Raw genomic sequence first — 15,583 nt, forward strand, 5'->3', positions numbered from 1 at the left:
GCCAGACCCAGCTGCTTCAGAGGAAGGTACAAGAAACCCCATAATGGGCAGCTCTGGAAGAACCTACCCAGCCTCTTCCAGCCCTGGGCATGGAGTGGCTGGCTGATGCTGTGAAGCAGCAGGGCTCGTACCTCCTCTATGTTCTGTACTAGATTAATAGACCTGGGTGCCCCTTAGACCCACTGGGTCTGGAACGTCCCTTTCGGGGCCACATCCAGAGTTCAGAGCTGACTGTCACTGGTGGCCTCCTCTGGGACCCATGCAGAGATGTGCTGATCCTGTTAGACGGGTCTGAGGGAGACCAATCCTGCCAGGTCTCAGGGGTCTTCCCATGGCACCTGCTAGCTAAAAGGACAGGTCCTGGGGCAATTTGCCCCAGCTGCTGTCTCCTAGTTCAACTGGGGCTGCACAATGGCGAGGCCCCTGCTAAACAGAGTGATGTGAGTCACCTGGTTGCTGCCTGCAGTGTCTTCCCGACACCTGTGTCTGAGCTGCCTGAAGAGCAGGACCCCATGGTAACATGGGACAGTAGGGACTCAAAGGCCCAAGGCCAGGGGAGGGTGGGGGTTGCATAGGAGCTGCCCTGTGTCACAATGGCTCTGTCTCAGTTCTGGCCAAAGAGCAAGGGACAAGGCTGTCTAGACTCAAGCATCTCCCAGGGGCAGGAGGCTGTGGGGCAGCATGGGGCACTCCCTTTCCCAACAGCTCAGCACATAGCCTTCACAGCTCTCCCGTCCCTGTCAGCCCAAGGAGCAGGGGAGTCAGGTCCTTTGCAGATGGCCCAGAGCCAAACAAGTCAAGAGTGTCATGTACCACAACCTCCACCCACCCAAACCCCTCTGGTTCCAGTGGGCAGACCTGGACAACACTGCCAGTTGGGGACTCACTCACCTTGGGTCCTGGGGGCCCTGGAGGACCCTGCACACCATCTCTGCCCTGAGACAAGACAAACAGGACATGGATCAAAGTCCCAGATGATCCCCCAGAGGGCAGAGCGGAAGCCATCCCCAGGGGGGAGACAGCCCCTCACCCACAGCTCCAGGAGAAGGCAGCCCCTGTACACTGACCCTGCAGCAACACCCCAAGGGGGAAGGGTTGGGAGGAGGTGAAGGACTGTCCTTTATGCACCTCTTGGCCCGTTCTCCCCACCCTAGTTTGGGTCCAAAGATCACAGGGACCTTCCATTCTGTGCCCCACAGTCAGTGCTGGGGCCTCCTCCCTTCAGGGCCGTGGGCACTGTCTCTGATCCCAGCCCTCCGAGGCTCCACCTGCTAGCCCAGAGCACAACACGGGTGGACGATGGTACTGCAGCACTGTCAAACACCTTCCCCTGCTGGTGCACGTGCCAACCACCTGGGGGCTTCTCTGTGTGCCCTGCGGATTCCTGCTGGATTTAGGGTGGGGCTACACGAGGAGCCACTGGACTTTGAATCATCAGTAACATGCGTGGGGGGGTACAGAAGACAGAACCCCTGCCCCATGTCTTTGGAATCTAGCCCCATGGCCACAGGCTACATGCAACCAATGGCCTCTGTACCCCAATGGAATAATCCTGAGCCCCCTAAATCAGAGGGTCAGTTTCCCCTACTGGCAATCTTGGATGTACGCGCAGGCATGGGCAGTAACAGCTGCCTCTGATCCCACAGAGATACAGATCATGGCATGTTTTCCAGCTGTGGAGAGTGCATGATATGGAAAGGTGCAGCAGGCTGCATGCCTGGTGGGTCCAGGCCTCACTCACCGGCTCTCCCCGATTGCCCTTCTCACCCCGATCGCCCTGCAAAGCAAAGGTGGGGCCAGGTCAGCAGTGCTGTCTCAGGAGTTCGGTTCTGCTCCCTCCTCCCCTCCCCAGCAAGGATCAGTAATTGCCACAGGAGGGCCCCAACTGACAGCTTTCAGAGCAGTCTCACCGGGAGCCTAAGACAGGACTAGGGACCCTCAAGCAGCTGAGGTCCTCGCCTGGAAACCAATAGCCTGGTCACTGTGTAGCAGAGTCCTCTCAAAAGGATCCTTTCCCCCTGCACAACCTCCTCAAAAAGGCTCCTAAATCCCTGGGCTGCTCCCACCCACAGAGGCACCAGTTGAGCCTGAGAGAACAGCCATGGCAGGCAGGTGTCACAACATCCTTGGGTTTCAGGGGAGAGCGGTAGGGAGGGAAGCCCCCTCCATCCCTGTTCCATCCCCTAGCAGCTTCACCCACTGGGCCAGCTGCATAACTGGCCACCACTGACCTTCCAATCCTTGTTCCCTCTTTCCCAGGTCTCACTCACCTTCTCGCCAGGCCTGCCAGCCTCTCCAAGCTCCCCGGCCCGGCCTGGCACCCCTGGGATTCCAGGCTTGCCAGGCTCCCCTGCCTGGCCAGGTGGCCCCTCTGGACCTCGCTCTCCGATGGCACGTCCCATGGGGCCTTGAGGGCCAGCAGGGCCTTGGTCTCCTTTGTCGCCCTTGGGCCCTCTCTCTCCAGGAAAGCCCATCACACCCTGAAAGAAACACACCACAACTCAGCTAGTCCCAGGACTGGCGCCAGCAGGTGAGATGAAATGATGGGGAAGCTCATGGTCTGGGAATGGATGGACAGCACTGGAGATGGAGTGCTGCTAGTGGATAGACAGGCTTCCTTCATGTGTTGCCCCATCAACGGGTTTCAGCCCTGGCTTGGAGGGAGCCCTTTGGGGCCAGCGGGGAGTTCAGTCTCTAGCCAGCAAGAGTCTAAGTCCGGGCTGGCTGCCAGTGGAGCACTGGGCACAGGAGGCAGGAAAGTCTCGCTCAGTCTTGGGCAGCACCAACAGGCTAGGGTTGCACTTTCTAATGGAGTGTGATGGCAGGACTGTGCATGAGGAGACAAGGGTTAACCAGCAGGGCCCAGAAGCAGCATGAAGCAGATCTATGAAGTGGCTGGAACTGGAAAGCCCCAGTGAGGGAGGCAGCTCCCCAGAGGAGATGCTGCTGAGATTCATTGTATCTCTGAGCTCTGAGGCAGAGAGAACCAGGGAGCCATCGGGATTTCCCGCCCCCCTCCCCCCAATCTTCCCCAGGGGACTCCAAAGCCATGTGTGCGAGAGTCCTGAGGAGAAGGGGCTAGGGACTCAACATGTCTCCTCTCCCGAGGAAAGAAGGAACCTGAGGAGCTGTTTGCTTGGCCCTATCCACTGAGGGACTCAGAGAGGCTTGATTTAACCCAGGCCTGAAGTGGGGCCCATTGGGACCAGGTACAGAGCAACCCCTAAGAAGGGCAGTGTTTTATTTCCCTGGGTGCTGGCTGAAGGATCCCTCGCCCACAAGGGGCAGCAGAGAGGCCCCAGAGGAACTCACCACCTCCCCTCTGTACCTGCCCCAACCCTCTGTTGGTGGCTCTACCTTACCTCTTTGCCTGGAGGTCCCCTCTCCCCTGAGTCTCCCCTGTCGCCTTTTTGGCCTCTCCGGCGGTCAGGGTAGGGCAGGAATGGATCGGTGCTCCCGTCATAGGCTCCAGTGATCTCTCTGAGCGAGGCAATCTGAGAGACAGAGCGTGGTAATCACAACAGAGGGCAAAGGAGTGAAGTCCCAGACCGTGGGTTGGGGGAGGGATAATCTATCCAGGCTCTGCGGCCCCTGACAGAGGGACAACCGGGAGAGTCCATACAGCCCTGAGCAAGTGCTTCTCGATCCCACCACTGCACAAGAACAGGGTCCCCGATGAATACAGACAAACATGCTGGGATCCCATGATTTGTTGGGGGAAGATCAGTGGCAGGGACAGAGAATGGTAGGTCTGACCTTCACACTTGGATAACTTCTCCCCTTGGCACACATGGGAACGATACCATCATAACACCCTGCAGCCATGGCCTACCACTGCCAAAAGCCTGCCACCAGCAGAACTGCTGGGATATGGCAGGCAGATGCCGGCCAGAGCCCCTGGCCTTCCCCACCACTACCCCATGGCCCAGTGGCTGGGGACCTTAGGCTTTCACTCCCTCACCCCTCCCCAGGTGCACCAGCCAGTATCCCAACCTTCCCCACACCACATGCTTGATGGCTCTGGCTTCTCTCTCGGTTGTGCACTCACCAGGCCCTGGTCTCCTCCACCCATGAGCCTATTGGCCAGGGCTCTGGCATCCCCCCTACATCTCAGTCTCCCCTTGTTCCTCACCCACCCTGACCAGGCTCAGGCCTCCCTCCTGCTGGTTTCCCAATGGCCAGGGACAGTGTCCCCACCCCAAGTCCCGTGTTTCCCCTCCTTCTTTACAGATGGCCTGTGAGCAGAGCTGGCTGTTGCTGTGCTTCCTACCTTAATCCCATAGGCTTCCAGAGCACGTTCAACGTTCTACGAACAGCAAGGGAAAGACAATGAGAACAAAAAGAGGGGCAGCCCCCAGACAGGGTTGCTGAGGCATAACCCCAACCCCCAACACTGCTAGCTGTGAGACCCCAGGGCCTTAACCCTCCCCACATCTGCCAGGGCTGAACTGGTTGCACCAGCAGATGCCCCAGGTTATTTTGCGGGTGTAAGTAGCTCCCCCACTCTGAGATGGAAGGGGCTGGCCCCACACAGTGACTTACCGAGACCGTCCCGGGCTCACCACGCTGTCCAGGATCCCCGGGTCTGCCCTAGTCACCATGAGAAGAAGCAGAATGACACCAGATTAGAACAGTTCTGCTCACTGCCCACCTGGCCATGTCACATAGAAACCCCTGGGAAGGAAGCAGCAGGAGTTGGGGGCCTGACCTAGTGAATGCGGGGGAGAGAGAATCCTCCCCATCTGGGAGGACAGGCCTGAGATCTCACCCATCAGTTAGTGCAATGACGCCATTCACAGGTCACTACTGCGCTCTCCCTGGGACTGCAGGTCTTACACAGGCCCCGATCAACTGCCTTTGTAAAATACCCAATCACTTGCATTAACTCTTCATACCTTGCATACCCTTCATACCTGCTGCAACCAGAGTCTGCTAATTCTGCAGCAGTGTCACACACACTACCCAGGGGACTGGATTAGCCCCTCAGCTAGAGGGAAGACGCAGTAGTGACTTCTACCCCAGGGACACATGGGAGCCCACAGCACGTTGGGTTAGCTATTTGGATATCAAAATCCATTTTACACTGCCCCCATTTTCACTGGGCTGCAGGCATTTGTATTAACGCAGAACCACCTAAGCGAAGCCGTCGGGGAAGTTGGAGGTTGGGACAGCTGAGGCGGTTAGCACCGTAGGAGGTGGTTTGGAATTGTGAAATAGCAAGAGCTTCAGACAGATTTTGCTGCTAAAATGATCAGCAGGGAAAGAGATACTATGTTGCTATTAAATTGACCTCATTAAGTTCCAGAGTTAAACACAGGATCGAGATGAGTGGGGCAGAGTTCTTTCAGGCTGGCATTGCTGCATCGGCTATGCTCGGGTCACACTCCCAAGCATTTCTTCTCCGGGGCTAGGAGAAGGCTCCCTTGGCAATGAGAATGAACATGCAGGGCACTGTTCTGCTGCAGGGGTGGACTCAGCAGGCCTATAATCACCCTGTTCTTCCTGCTCCCAAGTGGCAGTGACTGGCAAGGGTCTATTTATCTCAGCTGATGGAACTGCTCTAGAGTCCCAGAGCTGCATTCAGAGGGGATACAGAGGGGCTGACCAAGCTCTGGGTTCCCCCGCACACACCCCAAAGGGCATTGCATTGTGGGGAGGGGAGGACTCAGCACTGGTGGATCACCCCAGGCAGTGCTGGGTATTCACCTGTTCTCCTTTGGATCCAGCCTCTCCTCGGTCGCCCTGAAACAGAACAAGAGGAGTCAGGATCCCCTCCAGCCCTGCGATGGGACAGTAAAGCCCCAGAGGAAGAGTTCAGCCCCGCCTCCTCTGGAGGAGCCCCCTGCTTAGGCCTAGGCTGAAGTAATACAGCTTGGGGAGGGCCCTGGGGAGGAACAGTGCCAAGGTGCTGGGGGAAGGGCAGATACCCAAGTTCCCTCCCCAGACAGGTGGGTGAACACACGAACCAGTGCTCCACCCCCAGCTAGCCCTGCACATGGGCTCTGCAGCCTCAGAGAGCTTCCACCTGGAACCAAGTCTGGGCCAGACACGCTGGGAACCCCCACTGGCCTATTGCAAAGCCTATGGCACCCCAGAGAGTGTGGGCAGAGCTCCCTTACCATTCACACCTGGGCCCCACTGCTCTCCACGCAGGAGAGCACCTTAGTCCCTCCTAGCCCCCAGCTCCTCCAAAGAAGACAGCTCACAGGAGGACACTAAGCCACACCCACCAGCTGGACACAGTGGGAAAGGGGCTCAGGGAACTCACAGGATTAACCCTTGAGGGCCCAGAAGTCTGTGCTCTGGCACAGCAAGCCAGCCTCTCTCCAAGTGGGGTCTGCCAGGAGAGGCTGTTCTGCTCTGTTCGTTTTCCAGTGGCCTGATGGGGGCTGGGAAAACACTCACCTTTTGTCCGGCCACCCCAGCGAGGCCTGGAGCACCCTGGAAGGAATAGAAGAAATGTGAGCAGACCCTGGACCTGCAAGTAGCGGGAGAGAGCAGCTTCACTGCCAATGGGTGGGGTCCGCAGGCACTCCCAAGGCTGGGGAGAGGAGGTCATGCAGCTTGGGGTGTCTGTGAGCACTGAGACTGGGAGGAGGAGCCCACTCAAGCTGGGGTACTTTCCCTGCCCCGGGGTCTGCCCCCTGAGGCAGGAAGCAGGCTGTATGGTCAGCAGTCCAATCCCAAGTGGTCCTGCATGGCTGGAAGGAGCTTGTAGCTGCAGCTGGAGAGGAACAGGATTTCCCCAAGGAATCAGAGAGGGACCCAGGGTATCCATGCCATGGCACAATAAGCCATTACTCTGCTGTCCAGACCCTGGCAGCTCTGGACTTGGCCAGGTCTGTACTCCAAGCTCAGCCATGGGCATGTCATCTAGTGGCTAGAGCAGGGTCTGGGAGACAGGAGTCCTAGGCTCTGAGCTCAGTGTGATTTTGGGCCAGTCTCCTCTTCTCTCTCTGTCTCTCCACTCCCCCAGCTAGTGTAAACAGCACTAGTGCTCTCCCCACCCCCAGTTCCCATGCAGGCTATGGGGCTCCATTCCCAAATGACCATGGGCACAGCAAGCCATGTAAAGCAGCTGGTATTAGGAGTATTATTCTGGAGGTTACACACCTGGCCTGGGGGTCCAACCTGCCCAGGTACACCGGGGACACCAGGAGGTCCCAAGGGGCCTGGTGCCCCACGGTCTCCTCGCTCGCCCTTGGGGCCTTCTTGACCCTGCCAAAGAAGAACAGACGCATCACCATCTGGTGCTGTTCCCCCTTGCCATCACCCCACAATCCTCCTTACCCTCACCCCCTCCCAGCTGGGAGGGCTACAGAGAGGTACTACAGCCAGATGACTGCTGAAAAGCCTGTCACTGTCGAAGAGTGCCAGCAACCTGGGGTGACAGCAGAAGGCATGTACCTCCCCCTGGCACTATCATCACTTGCTGTGGGTGGGGGCACCAACTGGGAGCAGGCCAGCATCTTTTAGTGACGCTTTAATGGAGGTGCCAAAAAAGGAGCCCAAGAAACAACTAGGGCCTGTAAGCAATGGAGTCACTGAGGCCCCAGTCCCACCCTGATCCACTCCCACCCATCAGCATCTCATTAGCCAGAGCTGGAGCCCGCTCTGCCCTTTCCAGCTCAGCAGAGCCTGCCATCTAAACCCAAGCCTCTATAAGCCGGGAGCACAGGCCAGAAGGCGCAGCTCCCTTCATACAGTGTGTGGTGGGGGGAGGCCTGAGGACGCCACCTGCACTCCCCTCCCCTGCCTGTGGGTAAAGGTCCTGATGCACTGGATCACTACCGACCACCCCTGCCTGCCTATGGGCAGCAAGCTGGGGAGACCCATCAGAGTTGCCCCCAGGTTTGCTAGATGGGTTCTCTGCCAGACGGTGCAGTCCCCAGTGTGATGGATTATCGGAGCAGAGAGAAGGGCCTAACTGACTGTGTAGGCAGCACACAAAAAAGAGTCACATGTGGAGCCACCAAACACAGACAGACCCTGCGCCAAGCCCCTAGGCTGGGGGGCAATTTGTGACTGAGGTAAATCCAGGGCAGGTGGAGGAAAGGAGCCCGGGGAAAATCATAGCTACTTACGTCTCTGCCAGGGGCTCCAGCTTCTCCTTTGTCCCCCTAATCAGGAAAAGCCAAGAGAAAATGGCTACCTTACAGCCTCATTCCATTTCCAAATGAGACAGTCAAAGGGACTCAGGTAGGGCCCAGCCACTGCATCCGCCTGCCCTGCCCCCACTGGGGCAGGAACCCTCGCCCAGAGCCTGGGTCTGTCTTCCCAATGGCCCCTCTCCTGTAGCCAGCAAGATCTGAGACTGCTACTTAGTGGGGAGGAAGTAACATCAGGCCTGACCTCACCCACCCCTCCTGCTGGGTAAGCAAAGCTGGAGCAGCACGGAGCTGCATGTTGGCACCAGGAGGAAATGCATGGTGAGAGGTGCCTGGCAGAGACAATGGAGCAGCAGGAGAGTCTGTCACCCAGGGGAACCCCACCTGCTAGGCCGCTCGCAGGCCTGCCTAGCAAAGGGGGCTGGCTAGTCCAGGGGAGAGGGGCCCTTGAGCTCATTACCTTCCTCCCATCTTCTCCTGGAGTCCCATCTTCTCCCTAGGAGGATAGAAACCATTAGTCAAAGCCCTGTTCCACACAGGCCCTGCACACTAGGGGGCTGGGCCCTGGGCAGGTGTGGGGAGAGAGCCCAGATCAGACTGTCACCTCCACACTGGGGAGCACAATACATCCCCTTGGGTCCCCCAGCCCTCCTGACATCCGCCATACAGTCCTCAGATGAGCCAGGCTCCCTCAGGGCTAGTGGAGCTGAGGAATGGCGGGCAGCAGGGAGATGGCAGACTCTGGCCCTGGTGGTTACCCATTGCACACTGGGTGCCCCACATGGGACGGTTGGGGAGAACCCACACTCTGGGCTTGGGAAGCTCTTTGTTATGCCCCTTTGACAACCCATCAGTGGAAGGTCCTGGCAAGCTGAGGATCTGTTACAGGGGTTGCCAATATTTGGTCTGTCGGGGGCGGGGGGGCGCAGCGGCACCAGAGTCTGATAAGGAGCCCTCTGCCTGCGTTCAGTATGGTCTCAAGAATGCTATAGCTTTACAGGCAGCAGTCTCTTCCTCTGTCCCCACACCATTGCCAGCGCAGCTCCCTCTCGCCTGGGCAGGTCCTTGCCTGTCAGGCCTAGAGACCCTGCCCACCACAGCCAGGAGCTGCCCTTCTCCAGCAGAGGCTGGCTCCTTTACTCACGTTCTTCCCATTCAGACCGGGTTTGCCATCGTCTCCGGATTTGCCCTGGAAGGAAGCGCAGGCTGTTAGGAGAGTGAGGGGCCTTCCCCGTGCCTGAGACAGCAGCAGGCTCCTCTGCAGGCCCCCTCTGGGCTCACCCTGACCGGCAGTGTGGCTGGAGTCCAATGCTGTCATACCACAGGGCAGCAGCTCCTAGGGGAGGCTGGGTCAGGATACCTGCCCCCGCTGTGAACCCTGCCCAGAGAGTGATTAGCTGGGGCATGACAGCTGACTGGAGAGAGCCAGACCCAGGGTAATAGCATGGGCTGAGCTGGCAGAGCAACCAGCCAAACAGGGCTGCCGGGAGCTAAGGGCTGCCCTAAACCCTCCTGAGAGATCAAAGTTCTGGGCAAGCAGCCCCAGGCCCAAGCAGGCCTCACATCAGACTTGGGTCAGGCTGCTCAGGGCAAAATGGGCCAACGGGGCAGCATGAGTCCTGGGAACAGGCCTCCCAGAGCATGTGGGACATGGTGTGGGGCAGGGTCACACCCCTCAGGTCAGGCGCATAAGGGTGAGTGGAGACCATGGATGAGAGGCAGCTGGAGAGCAGGAGTGACCTCATAAGGAAGCCCCTGGTAGGGAGGCAAGGCAGGTGGTGGGTTATCTGGGGCCCTGCCAGTGCAGGGCGACACCAGAGAAGATGTAGGGAACAGCCGGCAGGGATGGCCCACAACAGTCAACCAAACTACTTACAGCCAAGCCTGGTGGTCCTGGGGGGCCGATGGCTCCTGGGGCACCTTGCTCCCCTCGTAGGCCTGGCAGCCCCTGCAACAATAAAAGATCAGGTGAGAGGCAGATCCCAGCTGGGTCACAGGCAGACACGAGGGGCAGCAGCTCAACAACAAAGGGAGAGGAGGACTCGTGATTGCAGGGGTAAGCAGTGCCCTCAGGCCAGGGACTCTGCAGGGTCTGATGGCCCCCGGGACAGCTCCACCATGCTCAGGATTTCAACACACAGCTCCAGGCCTTAGGCCCGCAGGGTAAAGCATCAGTTGCTGGTCAGAGGAAGGATACTGGAATGGATGGACCCCTGTGACAGGGAGGTGGGGCACAGAGCTAGCTGAACCAGTGCTTTGCTCTGGTGACTCCTGGGCCCATTGCTGCAGTGTTATTCAGATACTGGCCTCGTGCATGAGACTTCGGGGTGCCCCAGGGAAAGCGGGGAAGCCCCCTGCCTTGTGTGACCCACCACCCCTCAGAATCAGGAGCTCCATACTTACATCTCGGCCAGGATCACCCTGCTTGCCTGGGTCACCCTAGAAAAACAAGAGAACATGGCAATGATCATTGGGGCTGGGCTCAGGCCTGCCAGGGTACTGCCGGGGGGCTCCAGAGAGGCCTGGCTCATTTCACGGCATGAAAGCAGGAGAGGTCACCACCACACAGGCACCTCTGCTAATAGGGCCCCTAGACTCACTGGAAGGGAGCAGCAGCCACCCAGGGAAACCCAGCAGCACCCCTGAGCTAGCCCGGCAGCAGGCACTCAGGGGGCACAGACACAAATGAGCCCAGAGCACCACACGGCTCAGGGACACAGACCCTCCCTCTAGGCACCGACTCAAATCCAGCTCAGGCTCCATGGGCTCTGTGGCTGAAGTGAACGAGCTGATGGTCTCCATCCAGGTCCTCAAGGACAGGTACCTGCACTACTGAGCCACCATCACAGCTGGCACTAACTGGTGCTGTTATTGGCATCTCAGCAGAGAGGCCAAGGATTGGGTGGGTCACCCTAGAGACTGCACTTCCCTCCCACCCTGGGGGTGTTACTCCAGGGTGCGCTGGCACGGCTGGGGCAGCTGTCAGCCTGTATGCGGAGAGCCCCACATGGCCCTGCTAGGCAACGCCTTCTCCTGCCTTCCTACCACAACCCTCAATATTGAGGCAGCTCCTTCAGCTACAGCAGGGGTCCTGGAGCCTGGGCAAGGGGTCTCCTGCACAAGCTTCTGTCATGTGGCAACGCTATCAGGGGCAGGTCACGCTGACAGGGGCATGTTACATGGCTAGCGGGACCTGGCGATACACCAATACTCCGGTTAGTGGCTCTCCTTGCAGGGAGCAGAGCCTCTCCTAGGCCCCTCTGAGCGGCAGCCTCACTCAAGAAGGATGGGAGTCCCAGCCAGGCCACACTTACCCTTTGCCCCGCGGGGCCCATTTGCCCAGGTTTGCCATCCAACCCGTTCCGGCCATCCAGCCCCGGAGGGCCTCGGTCTCCCTGAAAGAGAACCAGGCAGTGACAGCTTCGCCCCGAGGCGCCCCCGTTCCGACCTCCCCCGAGAGTCCACCAGTGGGGCCGGGAGAACGGATGGTGCAGCACCGGATGCAGCGGAAGTAAGGACCTTCCAGCAACAGTGCTGCAGGCCAGCCCTTCGGCCCCCAAGCTGGATGCCCCCTCCCTGCCCCCTGCAGATGGGCATGCTGCACTCTGCACCCCTCACCCGGGACTGCGAGCACAGGCCAAGCAGCAGGGATGTATCCCTCCTCCCCCACGAACAAGGCAAAGAGGCCCTGCCGGCTGCGGGTTCTGGCGAGAGCTCCACTTATAGACATGGTACAGCCCAATGGGGCCCCTCCCACCCACCCCATGCTGGGCCCAGGCAGACCTGGCATGTCTCGTGGAAGTGAGGCTCTTACCTTGTCTCCTGATTGGCCTCGGTCTCCAGGGTCACCCTGAAGGGTACGAAACAGAAGAGAACACGGCTGGTCACAAGGTGAGGGGCAGAGCCAGTCAAAGCTCCCCAGCACCTGGGTGGGGAGCAGGAAGTGCTGCATCCCTCCAGAGCAGCAGAGAGGAAAGGGAACAGGGACTCACCCGAGCTCCGGGGGGGCCTCTGGGGCCTTCGATCCCCTGCAAGAGGAAGGAGATGGTTCTGCTCCAGGAGTGCCAGGAGGAGATGGCTGGGGCCCACTTTCCCCCATATATTCATCACCCTGCCCCTCACCACATGAATACCTGAGAGATGACCCAGTTCTCTGTGCAGGCTCTCCCCACATGCACACGCTCCCCAGAGGTACCAGCCCCCAGCATGCTCCCTTCTTATGTGCACCTATGCCCCAAACCCAGCGCTACAGACTCCCCAACCCCTGCAATACACCCCCCTCCCAATGCAGCCTCCCCATGCTCACTGCTCCCCTGGCAGGCATTCCCCCACCCCCCACATGGGCATCCCTTCCCAGCGAGACAGCCGCCCTTATTCTGTGCTCCCAGGAGCTACTCCCAGACCCTCAGCTCCCTCTGCTACACCCCCCCTCCCTCCCTTAGAGCTCGGCTTGCAGAGACTTTCAACCCAAGGGCATTTCAGTTCCAAGCGGCACCTCCTGAGACAGATACTCCCAGGCACTAGCACCTACCCTCTCTCCAGGCAGGCCAGGTACCCCGGCCTCGCCCTTCGCACCCTTCATCCCATCCTCTCCAGGGTCCCCTGGCTCCCCCTGAAATGGAAACAGCCAATCAGAACATTAGACACAGGACCACTGACGTTCAGTGTTTTCAGGCAGGTGGACCAGCTCTGTCGCTCCCCTGGAACCAGATTGTCCTGTATCCTCCTCCAGGTGCACCCCCAGAGCCTAAGCCCAAGTGAGCCATGCCCCTGCCAGGCAGGGAGGGAACAGTTCCACTCCAGGACAGTCTCTCTGCAGGGCAGGTGTGGTCCATACTGCAGAGTCCTGAGCGGTACCAGAACACACAGAGTGCTAGGCTACAGCCCAGCCTCAGGCCTGGGGCCCTCAGCTGGGCTGTCCCACTCCTGCAGAGAGAGGGCAGCTCCACCGCACTCATCCTACGGCAGCCCTCAGGAGATAGTAGCAGTGTTACCTTCTCGCCTCTCTCTCCAGTTCCTCCTACAGCTCCCGAATCGACCTGTGGGGAAGAGAGAGGGGTCACATGCTATGGGGCCCAGGGCACAAACCCAACACAACCAGGGCAGGGACAAAGAAATGCTGAGCTTACAATTCGTCCTGGGGGTCCAGGCAGCCCCTGCAGAGAAGAAGAGAGAGCCCAGCATTAATGGAGGCCTCCAGGACATCTTCACAGACAGCCCAAGACACAGCAGCACCCCGTGGGGGCAGGGGGAAAGCTCTGCAGGGCTCCAAACCACCTTAGACATACAAGAGCTAAATAAGAGCTTTGGGAGCCCCCATCCAGCATGGAGCCTGAAATGGAGCCCAAGCTCCACATCTTGCCCTGAATCAAGAAGCTGCACTGGGGGGTTCTCATGGCCAGGACCAGCTGCTAAGGGGTGGCAACTGGTGCAAGCTTCTCCACGCTGCCCCCTTGCCCTGACCTGGCCCATCTCTGGGGACCAGCTAGCCTTTGGGTATTCTGCTGAGACTGCCCATTAGAGACTGGGCGAGACATCAGGCTTAGCACATCAACTTAGCTGCCAGCACTGCTAGCCTGGGCTGGCTCCAAACCAGACACCTGGAAGGGAAAGATCATCAAACCCAGGTGCCATCGCCTGAGTTGGGATACTTGTGCAGGGTCTGGGCGAGCATGAGGGAGGACACGCGCAGGCCCGGGCAGCACCACACGGACCAGGGCAAATCAGTAAGTGTACAAGTAAGCCTGTGTCTTTGTGGGGTGAGCGTGCAAAAGGAGCAGGGGTGTGTGCACGGAGCATGCAATGGACACCCTGAGCCTGCAGTGGCTCCTCTCAGAGGATGGCAATCCCCCTACATGCCTGGATTTCCATTGTGTGTGGGTCATGGTGGTGCTGCTGTGCCCTGTTTGCAGCCCTCTAGGTGCGACACTGGGAGGCCTAGCTTCACCCTACTGCAGTGCCCCAAGGAGAAGGGTCTGTGTGGGCGTGGAGCACCCCCAGGCTGAGCACTAAACGCTTCATTCCAAGCGTGGCAGAAGGGGGTGCAGCTACTCACCGGTTCCCCGCGGTCGCCCTTGGCCCCTGGTACTCCAGGACTGCCCTGCAAGGAGAGAAGGGACACAGTGAGGGGAGGGGAGAGTCAGGCAGCCGGCTGCTGGGGAAGGAGGAGGTGGGCTGCAAGTTGGGAACTTACATTTCTGCCCTCATCGCCTGGGTCTCCCTGGTCACCCTTCTCGCCGGGGAGGCCACGGTTTCCTGGTAGGCCCTGGTGGAGAGAAAGCAGGTGAGGCAGCAGGTCCAGAGCACTATGGTGATCCCACACTGGAGTGAGAGACTGTGGAGCCCAGACCCAAGGAACAGGGCTGGGGAGGAGCAGGGGCACTCAGGTCTCAGCAGTTAAGAAGCAGGGGCCAGGCAGAGGTCCCTCCAAGAGGCCCATGGGACACACAGCAATGGTGCTGCTGCCCCTACAGAGGCTGGAATTCACCAGGCTCCCCAAGAGTGGAAGGTACCCAGCAGCCGGGGCGGGGACAAACTCCACTGTAACATCATTCCCCCAGGCTGTGCCTTCTGGAGTTCACCCCAGCCAGTATCTCGGCTGCTGTCTCACCCCCAGGCAGCACACAGGGCTCAGCTGGGCCCTTTCTGCAGCTCCCCACTCACATGAGCTCGGGGAGCATGAAAGCATGGAGTCCCATGGAGGGGCAGCATTTTGTCCATCCCCATATCCCCACTCGGTCCCAGCAACCCTGGCCCCCTGGGGAGCCCACATGCAGGCCTCCCATGATCTCTTCCTCCCTGCCACCCCACGGGATACACCCCTCACAGCCCCCTCACTTACCCGGGGGCCCCGGTCTCCAGGTTTGCCGGGCTGACCCGGCTCTCCCTGAGAGGGAAAGAGAGGGAAGTAAGCGAATGGTGGGAAAAGCCAAGTGTGGCCAAGCAGGGGAGGGGCATTGCCACAAAGTGACAGACTGATCACTTACCAGGGTCCCCTCATCACCCTTCTCACCACGTTCACCCTGCAGCACACACAAGAGAAGAAAGAGTTACCAGTAATCTTCCCTGACCAACAAAACAGAGTCACCCACTCAGTGCACCCTGTGTGCAAACCCAGCACCCTAAATACCTCCATATGCACAAGCCCCCGTCTCCCTGGAACATGCCTCCACTCCACACAGTCCCTGCCATCACCCTGAACACATCTCTACTCGCTACACCCCCAGGAACACGCCTCCCCTCGATACACCGCCAGGACCACTCCTCCACTCCACACAGCCCCACCATCTCTACTCGCTACACCCCCAGGAATACACCTCCACTCCGCACAGCCCCCACCATCACCCCAAACACTCCTCCACTCGGCACACTCCTCCACGCCACACAGCCTCCTCCCCAGGCATATGCCTCCACATAACCCCACCTGCACCAGCCCCTCAAACAAACCTCCATCGGATACACCTCCACTGCACACA

The 15,583-nt window shown here is 59.2% G+C and overlaps 1 protein-coding gene across 1 annotated transcript in view; it reads right to left on the reverse strand.

Moving 5' to 3' along the window:
• The window catches only part of COL7A1 (collagen type VII alpha 1 chain), a 109,756-nt gene that overhangs the window by 40,849 nt on the left and 53,324 nt on the right, over positions 1–15,583 (reverse strand). Inside the window, exons 55-78 of the mRNA XM_074959608.1 lie at positions 15,095–15,130; positions 14,950–14,994; positions 14,302–14,373; positions 14,164–14,208; positions 13,238–13,264; positions 13,103–13,147; positions 12,640–12,720; positions 12,101–12,136; positions 11,923–11,958; positions 11,423–11,503; positions 10,512–10,547; positions 9,985–10,056; positions 9,253–9,297; positions 8,569–8,604; positions 8,085–8,120; positions 7,114–7,218; positions 6,406–6,441; positions 5,707–5,742; positions 4,543–4,590; positions 4,271–4,306; positions 3,363–3,494; positions 2,271–2,480; positions 1,742–1,777; positions 892–936 (exon numbers count right to left, since the gene is read on the reverse strand). Of these exons, the coding sequence (XP_074815709.1) occupies positions 892–936; positions 1,742–1,777; positions 2,271–2,480; positions 3,363–3,494; positions 4,271–4,306; positions 4,543–4,590; positions 5,707–5,742; positions 6,406–6,441; positions 7,114–7,218; positions 8,085–8,120; positions 8,569–8,604; positions 9,253–9,297; positions 9,985–10,056; positions 10,512–10,547; positions 11,423–11,503; positions 11,923–11,958; positions 12,101–12,136; positions 12,640–12,720; positions 13,103–13,147; positions 13,238–13,264; positions 14,164–14,208; positions 14,302–14,373; positions 14,950–14,994; positions 15,095–15,130 (1,413 nt within the window). The remainder of the gene's footprint in view (positions 1–891; positions 937–1,741; positions 1,778–2,270; positions 2,481–3,362; positions 3,495–4,270; positions 4,307–4,542; positions 4,591–5,706; positions 5,743–6,405; positions 6,442–7,113; positions 7,219–8,084; positions 8,121–8,568; positions 8,605–9,252; positions 9,298–9,984; positions 10,057–10,511; positions 10,548–11,422; positions 11,504–11,922; positions 11,959–12,100; positions 12,137–12,639; positions 12,721–13,102; positions 13,148–13,237; positions 13,265–14,163; positions 14,209–14,301; positions 14,374–14,949; positions 14,995–15,094; positions 15,131–15,583) is intronic.

Source organism: Natator depressus, chromosome 7 (genome assembly GCF_965152275.1).
Source record: "Natator depressus isolate rNatDep1 chromosome 7, rNatDep2.hap1, whole genome shotgun sequence".
In the NCBI taxonomy this organism is placed as follows: Eukaryota; Metazoa; Chordata; order Testudines; family Cheloniidae; genus Natator; species Natator depressus.